This window comes from Necator americanus, chromosome IV (assembly GCF_031761385.1).
Source record: "Necator americanus strain Aroian chromosome IV, whole genome shotgun sequence".
Classification (NCBI taxonomy): Eukaryota; Metazoa; Nematoda; class Chromadorea; order Rhabditida; family Ancylostomatidae; genus Necator; species Necator americanus.
In genome coordinates this window covers 19,579,563-19,601,196 of record NC_087374.1, presented here as the reverse complement: position 1 = coordinate 19,601,196, position 21,634 = coordinate 19,579,563, and the positions used below count along the sequence as shown (strand labels likewise).

The 21,634-nt window shown below is 40.3% G+C and overlaps 1 protein-coding gene across 1 annotated transcript in view; it reads right to left on the bottom strand.

Annotated features, from left to right (window-relative positions):
- The window catches only part of RB195_001961 (uncharacterized protein), a gene marked incomplete at both ends in the record, with an annotated part of 31,810 nt that overhangs the window by 1,572 nt on the left and 8,604 nt on the right, over nt 1-21,634 (bottom strand). The window contains 13 exons of the mRNA XM_064198984.1: nt 1,824-1,880; nt 1,993-2,140; nt 3,830-3,945; nt 3,998-4,094; nt 6,145-6,481; nt 12,246-12,405; nt 12,475-12,960; nt 13,175-13,330; nt 13,833-13,976; nt 14,848-15,007; nt 16,119-16,223; nt 16,410-16,532; nt 17,500-17,648. Coding sequence (XP_064054865.1) covers nt 1,824-1,880; nt 1,993-2,140; nt 3,830-3,945; nt 3,998-4,094; nt 6,145-6,481; nt 12,246-12,405; nt 12,475-12,960; nt 13,175-13,330; nt 13,833-13,976; nt 14,848-15,007; nt 16,119-16,223; nt 16,410-16,532; nt 17,500-17,648 — 2,238 coding nt within the window. The remainder of the gene's footprint in view (nt 1-1,823; nt 1,881-1,992; nt 2,141-3,829; nt 3,946-3,997; nt 4,095-6,144; nt 6,482-12,245; nt 12,406-12,474; nt 12,961-13,174; nt 13,331-13,832; nt 13,977-14,847; nt 15,008-16,118; nt 16,224-16,409; nt 16,533-17,499; nt 17,649-21,634) is intronic.

The window sequence follows — 21,634 nt, the reverse complement described above, 5'->3', positions numbered from 1 at the left end:
TTTACTATCCCTTATATGAATACTCCACCTGACATCCGTAGCACCTCAGATTCGTGGAGTGATGCCTTCAAGCCGGAGCTGCAGACCGGGTAGGTATTGTGTGCGCCTATAATAATGCCGGTGGAACCTCAGAAGACATCTCTCAAAGGGCTTTGTGAGTAGTAAATAGCTTCTTAGAGGTGGCAGCGAAGTCTGCCCACGTCTCCGAGGCGCTAACAGAGAGCTGGAAGAAGAAACTGAGCGAATGATGTCAACGATGCTCTCATTGCTTCTATTTAGTTTAGTTCTTCCTGTAAGTCATTCTACATATTCATAGAGTATACGAAGTTTCTACTCCGAAGTCCTAGATATGCGCGCGAGGACGATCTTAGTGAATACTTTCTATAACACGCTCAACATGCATATCGGACTATGGATAGGAACGGCTCGCGATGACTTCCACTTGACTGGGATCCTTACTTCCTCAAGATAGGACGGCATGTGCGCCGCTAAAATTACGTGGAGCGGATGGCCAGCAACCGGAAGAAAGTCTGTTGAGATAAAGTTAGATCCAGAGGTTGCGTCATGTTTTATGCTCTCGATAGCGACTCGTGCATGAGAAGGGGAAATCCTTGGTAAGACTTCATGAGTTGAAATGATCGAGGTTGACAATTTACGCACGGACAACGTGCAAGTAGAATCTCCCCGTAATAATCATCTCACGGCGAGAACAGGTACGAATCACTTCTCTGATCGGCAAGGCTGTTAGCGGAATACTATATTCGGAGAGGTCCATGGGTACTTCTTCAGAATTGTACTACCTTGTGCTGCTTCCAAAATCTTCTTCTGCCTGTATTTCAGAAGATTCTGTTGCGGAGCCCTTCTGCAGCTAGCGTTTGCTACTAATGGCTCAATGCGCGAGTCTATCAAGTCCCAGCACCTTTTTTCCTTTCTAACCATTTCTTGATTGTCTTCGCGTATATCAAAAGCCTATAATTCCGAGAATAACTTTTGTTGCACTCAGATTAGTTCTGCTCTAAATCTCAATTCCATGAGGCTTTTTTTTTCAAGAAAAAAAGTTTCTGTTCCTCTTCCTTCTTTTCCTTCTTCTACGGTTGTCCCTCAAGGAGAAGTCCGCTTCGGTGGTTTAGTGATGCCATTTCGTCTGGTCATGTGCTTGAGCAGAGCGGAGGTCACCTAGTTTCAATCAAATCTGAATTATATCCAGTGTGGTTTCAGCCGTCCCCTCGGCCACTTGTAGGATAAACGTTGATTGACGCTGATCTTACGGTAAGTGCTGTCATCACTGCGTAGGAGGTGGAAGCACCATTGCCAAGTTTCTTATCTGATGTTTAAACCGCGGCTAGGCTCAATCAGATGTCATAGCCGCGGATTTGGTCAACGCCTGTGATGGCAATTGTCCATTCATAATGTTCTCATTCCTTTGTTCGCTGGTGAATGTCGGTCGCAATAGAGAGCTACAAGTAGGGCAACCGTTAATGTCTACTTTTGAGGTCGACCGGATGACCGTTCCAAATCCTTTTGATATTTGTTTTAGACAATGGTCCTTCATTTCACAGAGCATGCCGGTTTCTGGAGGTTGCCCCAACAATGCGGCTGGCTTGCATGAGCGACAATGTCGAACGCGAGGCTGCCGTCGGATGCGAGCACCAAGTCCAGATATTTGAAAGCGTCAGTCTTACGAAGGTGTATCCCGTCAATACCAACGAACCGGGACTCGCTTACCTCAGTTGTACCACACTGAATTGATGCGGGACCGTTCTCAGCCTATCACGTCAGTAGGAATAATGATAATTGAGAAAGAACCGATAACGGTTACACACCTGATCAATCCTCTTGTCCAGGGCGAATTTGTTCTCCAGCAGTTTATCGCGATATTTCTAAAGAAAAACTAATGTTCAAGCTTTCAATTCAGTTTAATTTTTGAATGATAATTCTCTCCATCTGCGCACATTAGTTAATGGGACTTTTCTTTAATAAGAAAACCTTTACCTTCTGGAAAAAAGTAGTTTGTTCGGAAAGATCCTTTGCATCGTCTGGAGTGATCTCCAACGCATGAATCGAACGATCTCTCTCCTCAACAAGCATCAACAGGTCTTTGTACAATCGTTCAGACGCATATTCCAGTAATCGCCGCATACTGTAAAGATTAGCATACTTCGATTTAGCTTGCATGCTCTGCCGTATTTATATGCATAGTAATCTATAAACAGAGTAAACAACATTAAGACATATGCATGATTGAAACCCACAACAAAAACAAAAAATTCTGAAATTAGAAATTTTTTGCAGGCTCCTTTGCGTTTATAGACTAGGAAAAATGGCAGGAATAATCGCTCTCGAAATCTACTTTATTAGTACCCCTCCTTCGAGTTACAGTTGAAATAGCGCAGAAACTAGTGATCCGAGAGAAAGACCCACGGCAGTTATTTAATTGTGAGAACAATCTGATTCGAATCAAATATCTCTTTTCTGTAAATTGAATATAGAATCACACCAAGAAAATCACTAATTTACTCGAATAAACCTCCTAAGATACTTGTAGTAAGATATTGATTCGACAACGAAAATTGGGTGAAGCATCCGAAAAGCGTCGGAAATCCGGACGACTGTTCTCGAAACGCTATCGCAAAGCGTATCGAGAAAAAAGAAAACAGTTGCTCCAACGAAAAAGCCCTTTAGACTCTACACTGTTCTATTCCTTGGAAAGCCACGTAAGTTAGTTACTACGAGGTGGAGGAGCTCGCGTCGCAATCATCTCATGATTTTATTCGTCAGCTAAAACAAATAAATAGGAGGGAAAATTAAAAGGAACAAACAACGCGAGAGTGAGGCATCCAGTGGATCTCATAGAGGGGTTCCCTTTCGAAACTCAGTCTACAGTATCCTTCACTGAGGAGGGTGAGGGAACATTCTCGAGCAACTTAGTTTCGATGACGAGTAAGTAACAAAGATAACTTCCTCATAGCATCATAAACATTTTCTGTACGCCCCTTCGTTCCCATAACAACGCGTTGGGGGAAATTTTATCGCAGCATTTGAGATATTGACATATTTTAAACATTTCCATAAATAGGTAATGGGAAACATAAGAATTTCGATTGGTTGGAAAAAAGAAAAGTATTATAGTAGCTTGAGAAATAGTTTGAAAATTCCGTAGAAGTTCAAAGTAGCTGTTTTTAAAAACTCGTCCGGACGAGTACACAGCATGCTGCTTTTTTGCCATTCAGTGTTCTCTTTTTGACCAAACAGGATAGGAAACAGTAAGACAACATAACGGCTGAGGACGATGCGCACTTAGCCGTTAACTCGTCTGAATATAGAAGAATGAAAAATTCACAATCTAACCCATCAACGACAGGATGTCAGTATTTTCTAAGTTTCTTTATAACTACTTACTGTTACTACGTCCAAGGTGGTTAGGATTAAATTTCCACAAATGAAATCTCGAAAATCTGAGTTATTTCGTAGTGCCGATTAAAGAGGAAAAAGCATTTTCAATACATTAGAAGAAAACTAAGATTATGGATTATTACTGAAGAAGATTGGTGCTCAGACTATACTTTGGATCCTTCCTCATTTGTCTGGAAGGTTTTCGCCAAAAAGAGGATTATTTAACATCCCACGTAAGCCCTAAAAAAGTGTCTTGTTAGCGCACTAATCACAAATTCCCACAAATATTTAATGTCAAGAATGTATCGTTTCTGGATAAGAACATGAAAAAGCTAAGATGCTATTCTGAAACTATATTGCACGAGAAGTGTCGAGAAGTAGTCATGACCTTTCCATAAAGAAGTGATTGCTAGAGAATAACCCGATCAACACTCACGTTTCCTTCTGCTTATCCTCTTTCTTAAGAATTGGTTTTAGGTCGAAGTTATGTCCGAATGGTGACTGACTCCGTTCTTTCCTGATCGATTCAGGTGATGAGGGTTCCACATCAATCTGCAAACTATTTTATGTCTGAAATGTTATTATGAAAATTAAGGACACATACCAAATCACTGAAAGTGACCGATTTTCTGTTCACCGAGCTGGGGCGAGTTTCAATGGCAAGAAGATCTTCAACTGACGAGCTTTCCAGGTCTGAGAAGCTAGAAAAAGAAAAACGAAAGACATTGTCTATGATAAAGAAACATTGTCTATAATATTCTCTGATTACTGAATAGCGCATACATAGAAAGGAAAAAAATGAAACTCGACAAACTTCGAAGATGTGTTCGGATAGACTGAGCGAAACTCAAAACTGTTTCCAAAAAAAGAAAGTGAAAGCCTCCTGATTTGCTACAGCTGCCAACGTTTAGGTATTTATACGTCTCACGAGGGCTATGTATAATATCGTGCAATGTCACCCTCGCATATAAATACACGAGAAAAATCTCCTGGTTCATGGGGAGACGACATGTCCGATAAAGGATATTTTCACTGACATGTATAGTCAGTGCCGAATATCTTCAATCAGATGACCGCGACGCGTCTGCCGCCGTGAGCGTTGTCCTTCTGTTTGACGGACAACCCAAATCATTTTGTTCACTTTTGACAAAGTAACAGCGCTCAATCATCAAATATTTAGGTCATCCTAAGTTTCAAAATCCACTTTTCAGGATAGACTAAACTGTAAGGGACAACGCCGCCTGCACAAGGCGAGCGCGCTCCAATCGAACTCGATCTAGAAAATAACGCTCGAAGCCGCATCTTCCGGGCCTTTTTTAACGGCAGTTAGGAAGAAATGGACGGAATCACTCTCCTCCCCATGATCTACGACCCCGTACAGGCATAACCCACCTGAAGCACGCACCACCCCAGATTCGTGGGGTGATCCCTTCAAGTTGCTTGAACTGCGAAAGCATTGCAAAAAACTATTGAATATCTAATAATTAGAGGATCAGGTCAACATTACGCAACTCGACATCTAGAGGTGGGTGAAACACACGACTCTAACGCAAGAGTAGCTACTAATCCTGAATTATGTCACCCTGAATCCCAATATGTTATTCTCAAGATGCGATAAACCGGCACGTGATATTGATTTTACTCACATTTTACAGGGTGTGTTAAATGAGTACCATGAGAATACAACTAGGTCGGTTAAACTGAAAAAGTAGCACACAGAAATGTTGACTAATAGGAACGTGGCTGTCGTTCAATATGCGAATCATCAAAATTTCACCACTGTTCTATTTCAAACGTTTGCACGCTATTTATTTTTTTTCGCTCGCAATGAAAATGCATTAATAACAATCACTTGTACACCATTTGCACTATTTGTTCCTTTCGTTTCGATTGCACTTTACTGCTTTGGCGATTTCTAACGAATTCATAGTCATCTTGTTCAATTTCAGCCAAATGTTAGGGAATATCTGCAGAAAAGAATAAAAAACAAAAAAGTGTCATGTTTGACAGAAACAAAAGCATTACAGTAGCTTTTTTGAACTTTGTTTTAATAATCATGACATAATTTCCAATTCGATTCATTTATTGAAACAATCGTTAATTTTCAAAAATCTAGAAGGATTTAAGGAAAGAGGAAGAAGATATCGAAATTCTCCTGGTTCACTCAAAGCAAAGAAGCCTCAATTTTTCCAGAACAGATGTGCATTTATAGACTGCACTGTGTCAATGTCAACAGTGATAGGTCCTTAAAAATGGTTTTACAATGTAGATAACGTTGATGGCGCCTAAAGGAAAAAAGACCGCGACATTATTAAACTGAGGGAAAATCGCCCAGTGAAATGAATGGTGACAGATACAGCTAATCCAGAGACGCAAAGCATCACAATCTGAACCATCAGTAGGGATCTAATGGAATCCACATGTGGTCGAGAAAATCGAAAGAATGGCACAAACTTCCGGGACCCAAGTTCATGACGTTTGGTGTTTTAGCATTATTTGCGCGTAACTTCTTACATTCATTTGATGAGGGATGAACAGTTTCATTTGAATGAAAGAAATGCCACGAAAATCTTATCATATTCAAGCTCTAAAAATGCACTGCAAATTACCTTCATGGCGCGAATTAAGCTTAGAGGATCCTCATTTGTTAACTTTTTCCAAACTTCATTTATTTAAAAAAAGAGCAATAGTTGGAAAGGAGTCTAAACGGTAACGTACGCATCGTAATTCAGAAAAGGTGCTGGAACTCACTGATCTTTCAAATCAGGCAACGAAACATCTGTCTCTGGAGCATCTTCCAGAACTACCAACGGTGGTAGCGGTGAGCTTGCAGGCGACAGTGACATTGAAGTAGCTTGATCTTGCATCATGTGCTTCTCGAAAAATTGTTGCTGACTCGAATTTGAGTTTAACGACGGAGAGGTTACGGTCGACTTGTCGTGCACTTCCTTTTTATAGTTGGCGTTGTTATCGCTCCACCCATCACGAATGACGTCCGTCATGAAATCCTCCAAATCCGCTGTGGACGTCGATTCGTCTTTAAGCCGATGATGCCGCTTTAAGAAAGCTGCCGGAAGATCCCGTGATTCTATAAGGAAAACATCTAAAGGATATAAATCTAAATATGGTAAGCGATCATAATCGTATACAGAAACCAGAACTTAGGTCCAAAAACTCTGGAAAAAAATCTCCTTCAAAGCGATAAATTATTAGTAAGAGTAAAAATTTCGCTTTATGCTTCTACAGAACCTATGCAAATGCAGATACCCATCGTTAGATAAAACTCAACCATAGCCGAGAAACACTGCTTATCTTAAGGTCTGAACAAGAATACTTCTTTGATAACCTCTTGTTGGAAGAAATAAAGAACACTAGCTGGGCACAAGGTAAGAATAGCCTGAATTGCTAAATTATATCCCAAAACCGGGGTGGTGTAGAAGGTAGTGAGTAACACAATAAAAGCGGAACAGTTTTGTGGTTTCGTAGTTGTTTTGGATGATCGACTCAGCCCGACTAGACTAAAACAACTTTTGAAAAACCGAGCAGCTGTGCTAAACGACGTCCTCTGCGTTGCGCGCACGTCGTTACTGTATCCGAAACATTTCTTCATTTCGGTTGTTTCATTCTAGAAATATCGCCACGATTTCCGCGCAGGGGGCGCAGTGGATCACTCAGCTTTCGGGCTAGAAGCCAGCAAATGACGGCGCTGCGACGACGTGCGCGCCGCAGTTCATGACTTGAGCGGGTGAAAACCGAACTGAAGTTTACACAAACGCTTGCGCATCGATGCACCGTTGATCGAGGAATACTCGCCAGAGATGAAAAGTTTTTACGGGACTATACATAGCGAGTATTCCTCGATCAGAAGATTGGGTGACCTACGTAGAGTCTTCTCTACGAGAGAACTCGAAATCTACTTGAAATCTTTTCACTTCCCAATGCAAATTTAGTTCTTTAGAAACCATGTTGTTCTTTAGAAAATTGTTTTTTTTAAGTTTTTTTCTGTCATGAATCTTTAATTCGATGTTCTCTGAGCATCGATGATGCCTTTAGCCGCTCCTATTGATCAGTTATCATGCTACTCCAAGATTTACTAATCCAGAGGATACTTCCCGTGACGTGCTGCGCTACGAATAGTTGGTGCTCAACACCTGTTCGAAGAGAGTGCGATATCCATGAGATCATGGGAATGATTCCTACGGCGACTACGGCGCTTTGAACATTTCGTTCATCTCTACATCATTCTTGTATCTCTTTTTTTGCTACAAGCACATGTTGTGTTGGTGCGTCGAGACACAACGGAGAAAGAATTACCTGTTAAAATTCCCTAAAGTCATTTTCATCTCACTCTCAGTCTGGAAATGTACGGTGAAGTATTTAACTATGTGTAACTACCTCCTAAAAACGCCGTTCTAAGGATTAAACAGAAAATAGCTGGCTTGAAATGGTGCTGATGAAGTGATTGAGATTTTTTGAAGAGATTTTCTATTGCACGTTTTCTTATAATAATAGTGGAAAATAACTTCTTTAAATTTTTATTGTCAGCTTTATTTTTCTCCAAATTTCGTCTGTAACTGTGACGACTGTAATGTATAGATAAATAAAATGATAGTAGAAACATTAAACTCCAGAGCTTAAGAGATCCTATAACGATACCTTCGGTAAGGGTAATCAGGTCCACTATGCAAAAATGTTCTCCCGATGTTAACCACAAGCGAAATAATAGAATCGCAGCCATTCATAAGGCTCAATGCTGCTTTGCCGTGATTTTCTCAAATATCAGCTAAATGGGTAATCCCGAGTATCTCACCGCATACAATCTTTGATTAAATCCTCACAACAGCAGCTTGACTCCGAGATCACCCTCAGTGGGATATTTTTTCCCGCAAAGCGGATCATTTCAGCACGATGCTGATATTCATTCTAAGATCTCAACAACTATGCAAGATTAGGAAGTCACCTCCGTCAGAACTGCAAAGTTTCAGAAGCTCCCCCCTCAAAAGTGGCGTGACCCAAAAAAAAAATAACTGTGACAGTTTACCGCCTTACCAACTCCTCCTTTGATTTTGCTGCAAATTTTGCTAAATAAAAGTAATACGTGAGATTACTTTACAACATCCCTTAGTTTTTAAGAATATTAGGAGATTCGTGTTGCATTTCTATTTGATTCTACAGTGCTGACATAAAATTATGTCAATTTCCCACTGGGAAATTTGGATGGTTGGCACTTCTGGTTTCTGCTCACGCGCTAATATCTTGGAAGTTTCGAAAGTTAAATGTCAAAATATCCATGATATGATGAAACTCCATGGAATTTTGATCAAAAAATATTATTTTTCTGGAAAGTTATTAATATACTGTATCAGGCGAGAGATGGCTAGTGAAGAAAATTTATAGTTTTTGTGGTTGAAAACGTAAATACGAATCAAAGAGTTGTGTTAACCTGTGAGAATCAACGCAGTAAAGAATAAAATACTAAAAAGGTCCCTTTCTCACCTTATCTTACCACCACTTTTCAGAAAATACCTGTGAAACCAACCTGCAGTTCTCTTCTGTGAAACCTACTTGAGGCGAAGAACGAACAAAGAGATTCCAAAAAGAGTAGAGCAAAAAAAGACGAAGAAAAAGAGAATGTTACGACTTAAAACCCAATACGTGATGGTTTTCGTTAAAAAAAGTTATGTCGCTGCAATGTGCAATGCCGTTGAAAACCTTTTGCAATGCAGTGAAAATGAAACTGGTCAATTTTGTATCTTAAGTAGATTTGTTTCTTCAGAGTTTTCCAGATTAAACTACTTGTCTGACAACTGAAACGAATAAAAAGTGATGAGCATCCCTTCTCGAATGCATGAGGTGCCACCTATTGTAAAAACGATAGCAAGTACAGTTTCGCTCTCGCTGGGGAGAATCTTGTATGAAATAATGAAAAATATCATCCATTCAGAAAGTTCACCATTACAAATGTGTTTTTAGGAAGTTATATGGGAAACACTCCTTAAATCATAATAATACAGTCTCAATAGATTTTGGTGAAGGCAGCACACCAGGAAATTGACAATGTAGGGAACTCCTTACTAAAAGACAGGTTTAAGGGTGTTCATTGCGAGTACAAGGGTGACCACATTCAATTTCCCGAGAAATTTCTCATTCTGAAAAATAGCCGGCCGTTTAGTAAGTGTTTTCCCTAGGAGCCACGTCACAACGCTTCCTTTGCGTACACGCCGTCTTCCTCAGCAGCTTACCCATCAGTTCCACACGAGTTAGTTTTACCTGAGTTAGTTGAGTGGGTTAGTTGGAAAACTCAATAATAATTGCCCGCTCGTTTTCAGGCGTAGCGCGTATATATACATACTGGATATACATACTGGAGTGGCGTGCTATAGGGAGCCTCGTACGAAAAACGTACAAAAGGGACGTTTCCGTTTCTCATGCACTTTTCAGTACGATGAGGAAGAACTGAGCGCGATGACGTTCATCGCACACACCTGCACCCCTAACATTATCTTTTTCTAGAGAGATCCCCTCCCAACATCGTCAGTTTTCTGTTATCCTGCATTTGATGATCGAAAGTCTTTCCATAAAAGGATAGAGGAATAATATCCACAGCGTACATCAATCCCTGTGGGGATGGGCCTGCAAGTTCACCTTCACCTCAGAATCGCTTGAAGTGAAAGAACCCGTATGCATCTTTACAATGACTTGTGGGGCCAGCCCATGTGATAAGTCAGTGGAAAGGCTTGGTTGCCACCTGCATTGTTTCAAGCGACATTCTTTGGTACATTCTCGTTTTCTTTCCTTCTCTTTCAATACATCCGGTTAAGTCGTATCGCGGCCCTCTCTGTCGTGCTTTCGTGATCGCGCACGACTTCGGTCGCTGCACCGCGATCCTCCTACTGTGCTTCCCACGGCAGGCGAGTGTAGACTGTTCTTGTGTTCGTGCACTGATTTCGTTGCTCACTCTTTACAGTTTCGACATCTCTTGTGTGCGATCATTTCGGACCGTGAAACTGTGGAAAAGTATTGTAGGTCCGTTTATACTGGCTGTAGCAACATGCCGTCAAGCCGATCATGTACAACCATGCTGATCCTGACTTAGGACCCTGTCAGTTTATTGCGCTTAACCATAAATCATGTACATATCGATGCCATGCAGTACACTATCGTCCATACTACTGCCGTTGTTGTGTGTTTCGTCATAGCTATTCGTAGTTACGGTATTGCGAAATGCGAAAAATAGAAATATTACAAGGGTCCACTCGGGCAAATCAACGAACAACAAAAGTCAAAGTCATCAGGGTGATCAAGTTATAGTTTCGTGTTGTTGTTAATTGTGCTCGCGTAGTTAGCCATCTAATCTTGTAGTGTCCTTTTGAAGGTAAAACCTAATTAAGCCTGCTTGCGTCACGCATAGGGCTGGGGTCCAGTTGTGACCGGTAGAACTAGGGTCAAGCATGTGATAGTATTTTCCAATCGGGTCGTAAAGAGGGGGGAGGCGTGGTTGGGTCGCAAGGGAAGGAGGTCCTAAGAGAGTGTGCGACGGGCAGAAATGAATGGAGGATAGCTTGACGACCAGGACAAAATGTTTCGTAATATTAAATAATTACATACATCACAAAATATTATACTAAGTTTCTGGTGTAGGACAGTAACATGGAAGCATCAACATTTTGCTTTCAAAATGTTCAACGTGTTGACAATGTGACCATGGAACCACACAGGTTCAACATTCCGCTGAGCCACATTTTTGCAAAAGAGATGGAAACTTGAAACAACTTCTAAAAGGTGAGCAGTTTAATGATACATGTCTTCAGCAGTTTAAATGTGGATTAGGCGGAATTTAATATGCCAAGAAAGCTCCGATTCTGTGCACTTTGTTAAGTGTGGAATATCGCCAATAACTTCGACATAAGAGCGCCTAAAGAAGTACTTTGGGACTACTTTTTATAGGGGGAGGTTAGCGCTAGAAAGTAGCCATACTGCCATTTTGTGATTTTTGTGGCTTTTCTGTTCCCATTCAGAAAATGTTCTCTGACGGTCAGCAACTCCGCTAGATTCTAAAAAGGGAAGCCTACACAAAATCGGATGCCTAGTTAACTAGTAGAAACCGAATTAATCGACCAAAAATTCGTAGGAGGACGATTTCCACTACGATTCAAATCTTCTGTCGCAAATCCCACTACTTTGTTAAGAATGCGTCTTTTTAGCACTAAGTTAGTTTTAGAGGAAGTTTTTTTTTGCCCAAATTATCAGCACAACGACTTAGAGAACAGCAGCAGTCGAATCCTCAAATCGTCACTTCCATTATCAGCTAATAGTGCAACATAACAGTTGTAGAACAACTACGTCACCAGCGGATTTTCATTTTAAGGAAAAGTGTCCCACAATGATTCACGTAAAAGAAATTCCCACTAGAATCACATTCTGCGAATCTCTGCATTTCATAAAAATTTCTCTCTGAATTCAGGGTCGATTAGTTTCTGGTGGAGTGCGTGCTTGTATTTCCGTTGCTTCTTCCTGAGCAAGAGAGCTTTAAATCAATAACTTAGCTTTCCGGTGATTAGTCTTCGAAAAAAGCGCAGTTTTACGAAGCAAGTGAATGTCATTGTAGAAACCGCTTAGCACTGCTGAGGAAGTCGGTCTTCACATCTGTACCTCGAAAAATTGTATGAGTACGATAGTATAAAAGGGCAGTTGAGCACCTCGTTCTGCTGAACAAAAAAGAGATTTTTGAAATCTGCCATTAAATATTGTACTATCGACATAGAAGAAAGACCAGAAGAACTGAAATACTGTTTTCCTGCTCGACTTATGACCTAATAATGGCGAGGAAAATTCTTGGAAAAATGACAAACCTACAAATATAACTCGTCCATCTTCCGATTCCTCCCCGGAAGATATCCTGTCTAGCCGGAAAAATGGTGTACTTTCCTTATGCGATTCTACGTCAATGGGTTTGTTCGGTATTAAAAGTTCTGTTGAAATTTCGTCCGAGCTTTCTTTCAGTTCTTCTTTCTGAAATTCACAAAGGACGTCTAGAATTTTTTGAGAACCTAGAAACATCTTCGAATGGAAGTTACGCACCTGCTCAGAAACGACATCATTTCTCTTCAATTCGCTTGAGTTTGACTCGCCACCAACAATCGCCCGTTCAAAGTGCCTTTGAGGGTTCTCGACTCGCACATGCTCTATTCCTTTCTCTTCCTCCTCAAAAACAGGAGTCATAACAGGAACCACTACATCACCAATAGGTTCTGAGGTAAGCGAATCATGTTGCGATACGGCTGGTCTCACGCATTGTATGAAGAGATTCTTGCCCGACTCGGGGAGCGGTGAGCGCTGCGAAAATGGCTCTGGTGACGGCGACATAGACGAAACTGTAGGTGTCGACGATAGTCTTCGATCCGTAGTATAGTAGAGCACCACTCGTTCAATTGTAGGTGTATGTGCTCGATGTCGATTCATCTCACGAACGTCTTTTTCTATCTTTTCCTTCTTTTCCTCCTCCGACTCAGGCTCTGTTTTGTTGTAGCGATACCGCCAGAATCGGTCGATCTGATCGAAGTCTATCTGAACAGAGGAAATCCCACGTGAGTATTTACCTCAACTGCAGATGAGGTGAGAAAAAATGTAAATATCAATTGGAGTCAAAATTAGTTTGCAACTTAGGTGCCGAGAAAAGTGGAAAATTCACTTAAAAAAGGTTTCGAAATCGCAACAAAATATGTTCGATTATTACAGCAAAATGTGTGAATAGTACGAGAAGACGTCCACACATACTCACCTCTTTCTTTGCATCATCCAGAGCGTGATGAATGTTGCTGGTGAATTGACATTTCACGAGGCTAATCTTATCCACTTCGGAACTCACTAAAGAGTTTGCCTCGCTCACTTCTGAGGTAACAAGAGAGTCCAGACGGTCCATAACGTTCTTCTGGATCTATAAGATAAATAAATCCGATCGTGGAAGGAGATAAATCCATATATTTCCAGGGCCCAGCTGTCCTCCAGACATAATCTTCCATGGATTTCTTCGCAAGCTTTGATATGGCTTTATACTCGAAATGAGCCGAAGATGAGTAGAATGGTAGATGAAAAAATGAGTAGGATTATGGTTGGATTGCATGGTACCTCGTTTCAGCAGCATTGCAGTACATATTTACTTAAGTAATACACGTGGATAGCAACCTACCTGCTATTTCACTAATTTATCCACTCATTCCCTCGTTCATATGCTGATCAGTGACGCTTTGACAAAAATTATGACAGAAAATCGCCATAAAAAGTATCCAATTAGTTTGTTTGTCTTTTGATCCCGCTAGTTAGAATCAGTGAAAATTACTTGGAAATTCCGTTACTCACCAATTTTGACGTAAAACGGAGACTAAATCTGCGAAACCGAGCTGAAATTAATAGAAAAACACTAATTTCTTGAAAGCTACCTTAGCAGTGGGCAGCAGCTCGCCATTTATATGAATCTGAACAGACGGCGGTAATGGCTCTTCATCGGCGCCAGTCGTTGAGGTAGTAGTGTTGCCAGGAGGACTGGCACTCACGCTTTTCTCGGAACATTCAGAGACTTTCACCTAGAGAAAAAACGAATCCATATACGTTTACGACATTCTAGCAAACATTTTTAGCAAGGGCTGCGGCGGTTCATGCACAATTTCAGTTGTGATATTTAAACATTAAGGAATAGGACAAAAAAAAACGAATCGAAATTATAATTTCCTCTCTTTATTTCAACACTGTTCTCCCAAGTTTTTCTAATATAAATACTGATTCTCATTTCATAACCTCAAAGGAAAAACTCATTTCTCTTCAAGAATAAAAATATAACAATTCTAAGCGTAGAACAAGCGAAAACACTTTTTATTTCCTCTAAATTCAACGGGAAGCTTAGTGGAGACTTGATGAAGTGTGGAGAAAAGAGCATCAGAGAGAAGAATCTCAATTTGAACGAGACTGTTCATACTCCACAAGTTTAAAGGAGAAATGCTAAGAAGTTTTTTAGACCAACACATGATAGAAAGAAATATCGCAGTATCTTCCTAATACTCAACTTCTCTTCCTCCACATTTCATTGACGCTATCAACTCGACTGGGCTAAAGATACAGAAATTGCTCTAGAACAGCTACTTTATAAATGACAAGAAAAACTAATTAAATATAGCAAATTACAAATTACATTAATAATATGAATTATTTTGCCGGTGACCAAAGGTGTAAAACAAAAGCAAACAAGTATTATACATTCCGAAATAGACGAGCGCTGTCCGAACGAGGTCTCGCTTATTTTGCATTCGGAATTTTTGTAGTCTTGCAACGTTAATATTTTATTATGTGCTGCCGTTTACTGTCTAAAGGTTAAAACTAGATCTTTCATAAAAAAAACAAGCTAATGAAATAAACAAAAACAGTAAAAATAAACAAGCTCCCTCTGGTAAAACATGTCACCTCGGGAATCTCCATCGAGTCCTCTGAACCTCCCGCATTTGCCGCAACCTCGCCGCCATTTTCTTCTTCGCTCGGATATCCAGGGGACGTTGACTCGACCCACATTTCTGTCCGAGACCTCCGTTCTTCCTCCTCGAATGGATCCACAAAGGCATTTACACTGAAAAAATACCCAAGGTTATTTCAACTAGATGCTTTTGAGTGATTTGTAGTGAATTCTTGATGGTAGATGAGCACATCTTCGGGAAGGAGTGGTATAAAAACAACTTTCTTCCTTTTTTGGAAAAATATAGATATTCCTTTCTAACTAATAAAGTCGGCAAAGGAGGGAAAGATGGAATTGGAAACCAAATATAAATTTGGTTTGATCAAAAACCAAAAGCGCAACAACACAACAAGTTCACAGATTTTCCGATGTTCAAGTTACACAAGGACAAGGAACGAATTGAGTTTCGGATCCTGCAAGTCTTCAGACTTAGAAAAGATCCGCTGTGCTGATTTGTTGTTTATGATCAGATTACCGAAAACAAAAAGAAAAGCAGTAAAATAAAAGAAAATTAGAAAATGTTCAACATTCCGTGCACACACCATGGTGAACTTTTTCTAAGTCACACGACGGAACATTTTGTAGTCATCTTAGCTGCCAAACACACAACGATTACATATACACTTATTTATTTATTTAATTATTCGTCCTCAAACATTAAAAATTCTCTACTAAGGTTCCACATATGCGTTCCACTCTGAAGGTGTAGATTTGGCGCCGTTGCAGACGCGAACAGTGTCTCTCATTGTTGCCATGTCAACGATGAGAAGTGCACAGACGTGCTTCCTGAGTGCTTGGTGCTATGTGGAGAAAACAGTGAACTTTGCAAAATGCGAAGAATCATGCTCCACTTAAAAATTGAAACCCATGAGGGTAATCAGCGTGAAGGAATACGGTATAAATTATAACGAAAGATCTAATTATAGATGCCCAGGATTGTCTGATCTCATCCATTAACAGTGGAATTTGCGCTCAGTGAGAAACGGAGTTTTGAGATTCAAAGAAGAAATTCTACTCAAAAACAAGCGGTTCTGTTAATGCATAAATTTAGGCGCAATAAATCATTTTGGGGTTTTTCGCGATTTTTCACCATTTTATGCCTTCTGAAGTTCCAAACGTTCTGCTTCGAAATCTTCACCGATACATCCGAAGAAGAGAAACCAAGCAAAGCAAAAAAACTCTTTTCATGGGGATGTGTAAAAATATGAACAAATCGTTCACTCACGGTAGTTTTTGCACAAATTGCTCCATATCTGTTACATAGCTCACCGATCCTAACCAACCATTTGGTGCCGCAGCGTCGGACAATTGGACGAGATCCAGGTGTAACCTAAAGTGAGTGGTAGGATGTGGTGGCATAATAGAATGAAATAATGGAGTGCTCGGAAGAAAAAGACATGAACAAGGCACCAAGAAATGGAACAAAATCTCTGGAAGGGCTTATGTGGCAGGTCATTCCCTCAGAAGGCGGAAAAATCACAACTAAACTTTCGAATTAGTTTTGCATATTACCTACCGATCAATAATTGTGGGACAGATTTTCTTCTGTGTGTTCACAAAATCTCCGCGATCCAATGGTGGTGCATCCTTCGATTCCATATGGTTATTGCCATTGACCAGCAAAGCAAAGCTTGACCGACTGAATTAGTGCCATTGGTAACGTAACTCAAATTCGAATAATAATAATACTAGCAATAATAATAATGAAGGATAAAGTCACTGTGGTACCAATCCACTTCGGATGCGCCAACACGATCTCGTGCAATTCGTGATCGCTGAGGTTTTCGAACGCGTGTTGGCCTATGCAATGAGGACCAGCCGATGATCAAGTCAGTGTTTTTACCCTCCCAGGCAAGTTTGATATCAATTTATTGACTCCGGAGGGATGAAAGGCTTGGTTTGCACGAGGGCGGTTTCGAACCATCGACCGCGTGGCACAGTGGACCTCTAGTCGACTACGACACTCCTGCCCACAACAATAATAACTAGAACAATAGTATTTCTTTTCCCTCTCAACAAAATCCAACGGATTTTCATAATTGTGTGTATGTTACTGTGTTGAAAGAGAAACGATGAAGCGAATTGCTCCCGCGACCATGTATTCTATAATTAGTATACGCTTGCGTGACCAGGGGCTGTAGAATGTTCAGAAATAGACATGGAAAGAGATAATTAATGGCACCTCCGCTTAAATGTTCACGCGTGGAGGAGAAAAGAAGTGAAAAATAGCCGGTCTTATAGTAGCAAACGTGTTTACAATTTTAAAGTTTTTTTCCCGTCTCCAAACTTAATATATATATATATATATATATATATATATCAAAAGAATAGTAATTTCTGAAAACAATAACAGTAACTATGATAACAACAATTATAATAAATAGAAACATGAATAATATCTCTTTGGTAGATCCTCTTAGAGTCCTAAGGTCAATACACACTACCAGCATAAAAATGTCAATAAATCACTGCTGGACGAGATACTTTCGCGGACTTTTTTTGCTTTTTCAATATTCTTCGCTACATTCGCAAAAATATTAACTTGTCCTCGCTACGAAGGTGAGTATTTGAAAGTGCTTAATCTCAATATAAACGATTATTATTACCTCGGTATCTCTATGGCCTGCGCCAATTCGGCCGAGGACAGCCCTTCACTGCTTGCCTCCGATGCAGGACTCGATGTAGACCAATTTGCCATTAGAGGTTGCAAAGCGTCCGAGGCCATGGACTGCAGAGAGGAAGACGATGTTGACAACTGCAAGAAAACACTGAAATCCTCGTGAAGTGGGAAAACAAAAAAACTCAGGAAATATTCTACGAACAGACTGTGCAAGTAACAAACGATTGTAATTGCGAAAAAAATTTCACTCTAGCCACTTTGACCTCAAGATCTATTAATTTAAAACAACTAGCTAATTACACATCGCCAAAAGGCTGCTCTAGTAAGCACAGTAATGCGTTAGGGTGATGAAAATCTCGATAGAGAAAAGAAAAATTGACGATTTCAATAAATCGATAAAAATAAAGGCAGAACCAGTTCTAAGGGACCAGTGATAGACCAGTTTTCGTTTCAAAGAAAAAGCTATAAAATAAGATGCGGAAGCCCATAAAAAGTACCAATAAAGATGAAATTTACGGTGTCTCGGCTTCAAAATAAATCTAGGGGATTCAAGAGTAGATAGTGAATAAATTCTTGATTTCTAAGATTAAGAAAGAGCAAAACGGAAACCAGCTGCTACACACATCAATGAGAAAACGCGAAGGGAAACACCATCATTATCCTCATTTTCTGGCCAGAAGACAGAAAAACTAGCGCTGTAATTATACGAAATGCACCATGCAGGAACGTAACGTTCTCTCCAAAGGAAAACCACTCAACTACAAAATGCGAAATTTTACCCTGAAACAAAGAAGCCAAATATCGGGATTTTTCTAAAATTGTAATAAAAAGCATTTTGTTCTTCTTCTTTTGACTTTTAATGTCTTCTGCAGAACTTCCAGTAACATGACGGGAACATTAGAAATCTAAAGAAGGAAAATACCTAACTGGAATGAAGTGAAAAAAGTAATCCTACGAAAGAAGTGGGAAACAAGGAAATCGCCTATTCACTATCGATGGATTTTTTGAGGAGTGTGGTCCTGAAATTGAAAGCCAAGTCTGCTTGAAATTGTAAAAATACCAAAGAAGATTGAATGTTCTCGGAAGGTTTTCTGAAACAGTGAGTGAATTTTTGGAGAATGTGGAATTATTAGTCTTCTTTTCCCATGAGGTAAAGCAGAGGCTGTCCTTGTTTCAGAAAACCATTCGGAAATTCTCCCGACTCTTCAACGATTTAGAGAGGAGTACATTGATTGTACTAAAGTGCACTCGTCTAGGAGAAAATCGAAGTTTTCTGGGAGCAACAAGGTGAAAGACTGCGAAAGGCTACGGATTACCCACACACAGACGAATGCGAACGCTGTCATGTGAAATGGTGCATGAAAGTCTAGTTGTGAATACGAAGAACGCCCATCCTTTGGACCGAAAGTAGAGCAAAATGCAAAACGGGTTCACTTCCAGAATTTTTCAAGAAGTGTTCTAGGAGCTTTTCTTTATACTACTTCACTTTTTATTAATACCAATGTGAGTGATTAATTTCACTTTTACTCAAGAAGTTCTCTTTGTAACTACAGTAGTTCATCACTGGGATCAAAACTGGATGAACATGATACAGGTGCCTGGGTAACGTTTAGAGGTCTTGGAGAACTGTACGGCAGTCACCATCCTGACGATCGCTTCATAAATCTTCATTATGCCCTATTGTTGAGAGCACTTCTTGCCTTCTTGGGACCACCGGAACCAGTAGCATTGAAAGGATCCTTAGTCGTTACAAGGTTTAAAAAAACAAGCAGTAGCAATAGACCTAGGAGATATTTGTACGGATGGGCGTGGAAGCCATTTCAGTCAATCTCCGGAGATTACACTGGGAATTCCTTTTGTCTCTTATTCCATGCTCTCGTAATTCCGCATCAACGTTGAAAAGTATCCTAGTGTGAAGCTTTATTTGAGCAGCGTTCGATTCCCTGTAACACCGTTAGAAGTATTTGGTTGGAAGCAAATTTAAATGAACCAGTTGTTGGAGGTGACATTTTCAAACGGTTCAAGCGATAAGACCGAAAAACGAACGAAATATTGAAGAGGATGGGAGCTATGCCCGTGTATATGACTTGCAATACTATTGCAGAGTAACATTTGATCGTTTCGCTTTATACTGGTTCATTTTCTTCCATTTTTCCGGGAGCGAGTGAATCACATTCCAGTAAACTACCGTTGGAATGACAAATTTTTGAATACATTCCTAGGCTGGTTTGTACTTTCTCTCTTGAAAATAGATGCTTGTCTCAGGATCTCCTGAAATTATTTAATGGTAGATGTGCCTGTCAAACTGAATCGTGTTAATTTTTTAGAATAATAATACAGAATTTCGAATATGCCTGAAGACTTAGTCATTGAAATTGCCGAAGACTGGAGAATAGTACTGTCAAGAGAATGGACCAAAAAATCCTCAAAAAAGCAGATGAGAAGTCGGATTAAGTCAAATGTATGCGACCAAAACTGACCCAGTGATCAAAACTTAGTCGAAGGGGAAAGATAGAGGTTCTTCACATTACACGTTAGCACAATAAAAAAGAAGAAGGTAATGGAAACCTCACCGAATTTCGAGGGAATCATTGCGAGTTGGAGGTCCCTACGTAGTCTGATGTCGAACGAATACTTTGAACTCTATTCAAGATGCCATTTACAGGGGACTAGGGAGAGTAGCATAGAAACTACTCCAGTCATTGTAATCCTAATCCGGTAAGAAAAGCGATGCACAAAACAACAGAAAGAAATCTTGTTTTGTTCTAGAGGATCGCCCAGAGTAGAGAAACGAACCAAAAATCACTGCTGAATAAATCTAAGAGAATAATAGTAACTTATAAATAATGAACATAAAGTTCAAGTCCATGTATTGATACGACCCTTGGCTACAATCTTGTCGGGATTCCAGCAACTCTAACCACTAAAAATATGACCATTATGATAAACTAGTAAACATGAAAACAAACAAAGCACTCGTTTCAGCCTTGATGAGATCTCCAGCTTAAAACCTTGAACGCTAGCGATAACTGTGCATCTTCCACGTGAGACCGGCGCGCTTCTGACTATGTGTTCTTCATGAATATGCATGCTTTCGTATTCATGTCAATTAATAGTTAATAAGTGTATTTTGATGTGCGTTACCACAGCCATTTTCTTTTTTAGGATACTAGTAAGAAACTACCTTGTTAAGACTGACTAGACTACGAGTGGCTGGGCGACGAATGACGTAGGATGGCAACCTAATGACTAGATGCAGTGGGCAGAGACAGAGGTAAATGACTATTCCTAGTCAAACGAGTCGAAAGAGCCGGCGTTGCTAGGCCACCGCCGGGTCCAGCTAGTCGAAACAATCAGAATATAATGAATACAATGAGGTGGTGGATTAGAAAACTGTTTCACAGCTTTGAACCAGCGAACAGTTTAGGAAAAGACTAGCCACACTTAAGGCTCTTGAGAACGTTCTGAGAGGAACTTCTCCTATCGAAAAATATAAATACTACTCGAAATCTCTAAGGTTGACCAGTAATCCTTTCTTTTCAAAAAATTCGCGAACTCTCATTTCCAAAAAACGTAGTAAAGAAAGCAAGAAAAACGCTGAAGCACTGTTGCTATGTAGAGGAGACTGATGGCTTGTATAGCGCAAATAAGCTAGTACCTCATTTACGCGAGAATAAAGCACATGGGTGTAAGAGTACGCACGCGTTCAAGGGCCAAAATAACATGAAGCACGGTGCAGTTGCGCAGGCGGCAGCGCTCAAAGCGACGCGGTAGGGCTAGCGGTTGGAATCGAGGTGGGAACAACTATAGCGAGAAATCCTGGTAGCAGGGGTCCTCCCTAGAGTCTAGCCGTTACAATCCGCAGCACTGCTTCAAGCGCAGCCGTTTACGCAACTGCACCGTAGCTAACGTCGCTTTGACTCTATAATGGTTGCGTATTACGTAAATACACGGTCAGTGATCGTATTACTAACAAGTGCGTAAAGTATGTATTTTACGTTGCTTGAAATGACACTGAACCTTCGCCATAACAAGAAGTTCTTGAATGCATCATCCCACGAATGGCGCGTGTTTCAGGTGTGTTATGCCTATATGGGGTCTTCGATTATGGATGAGAGAGT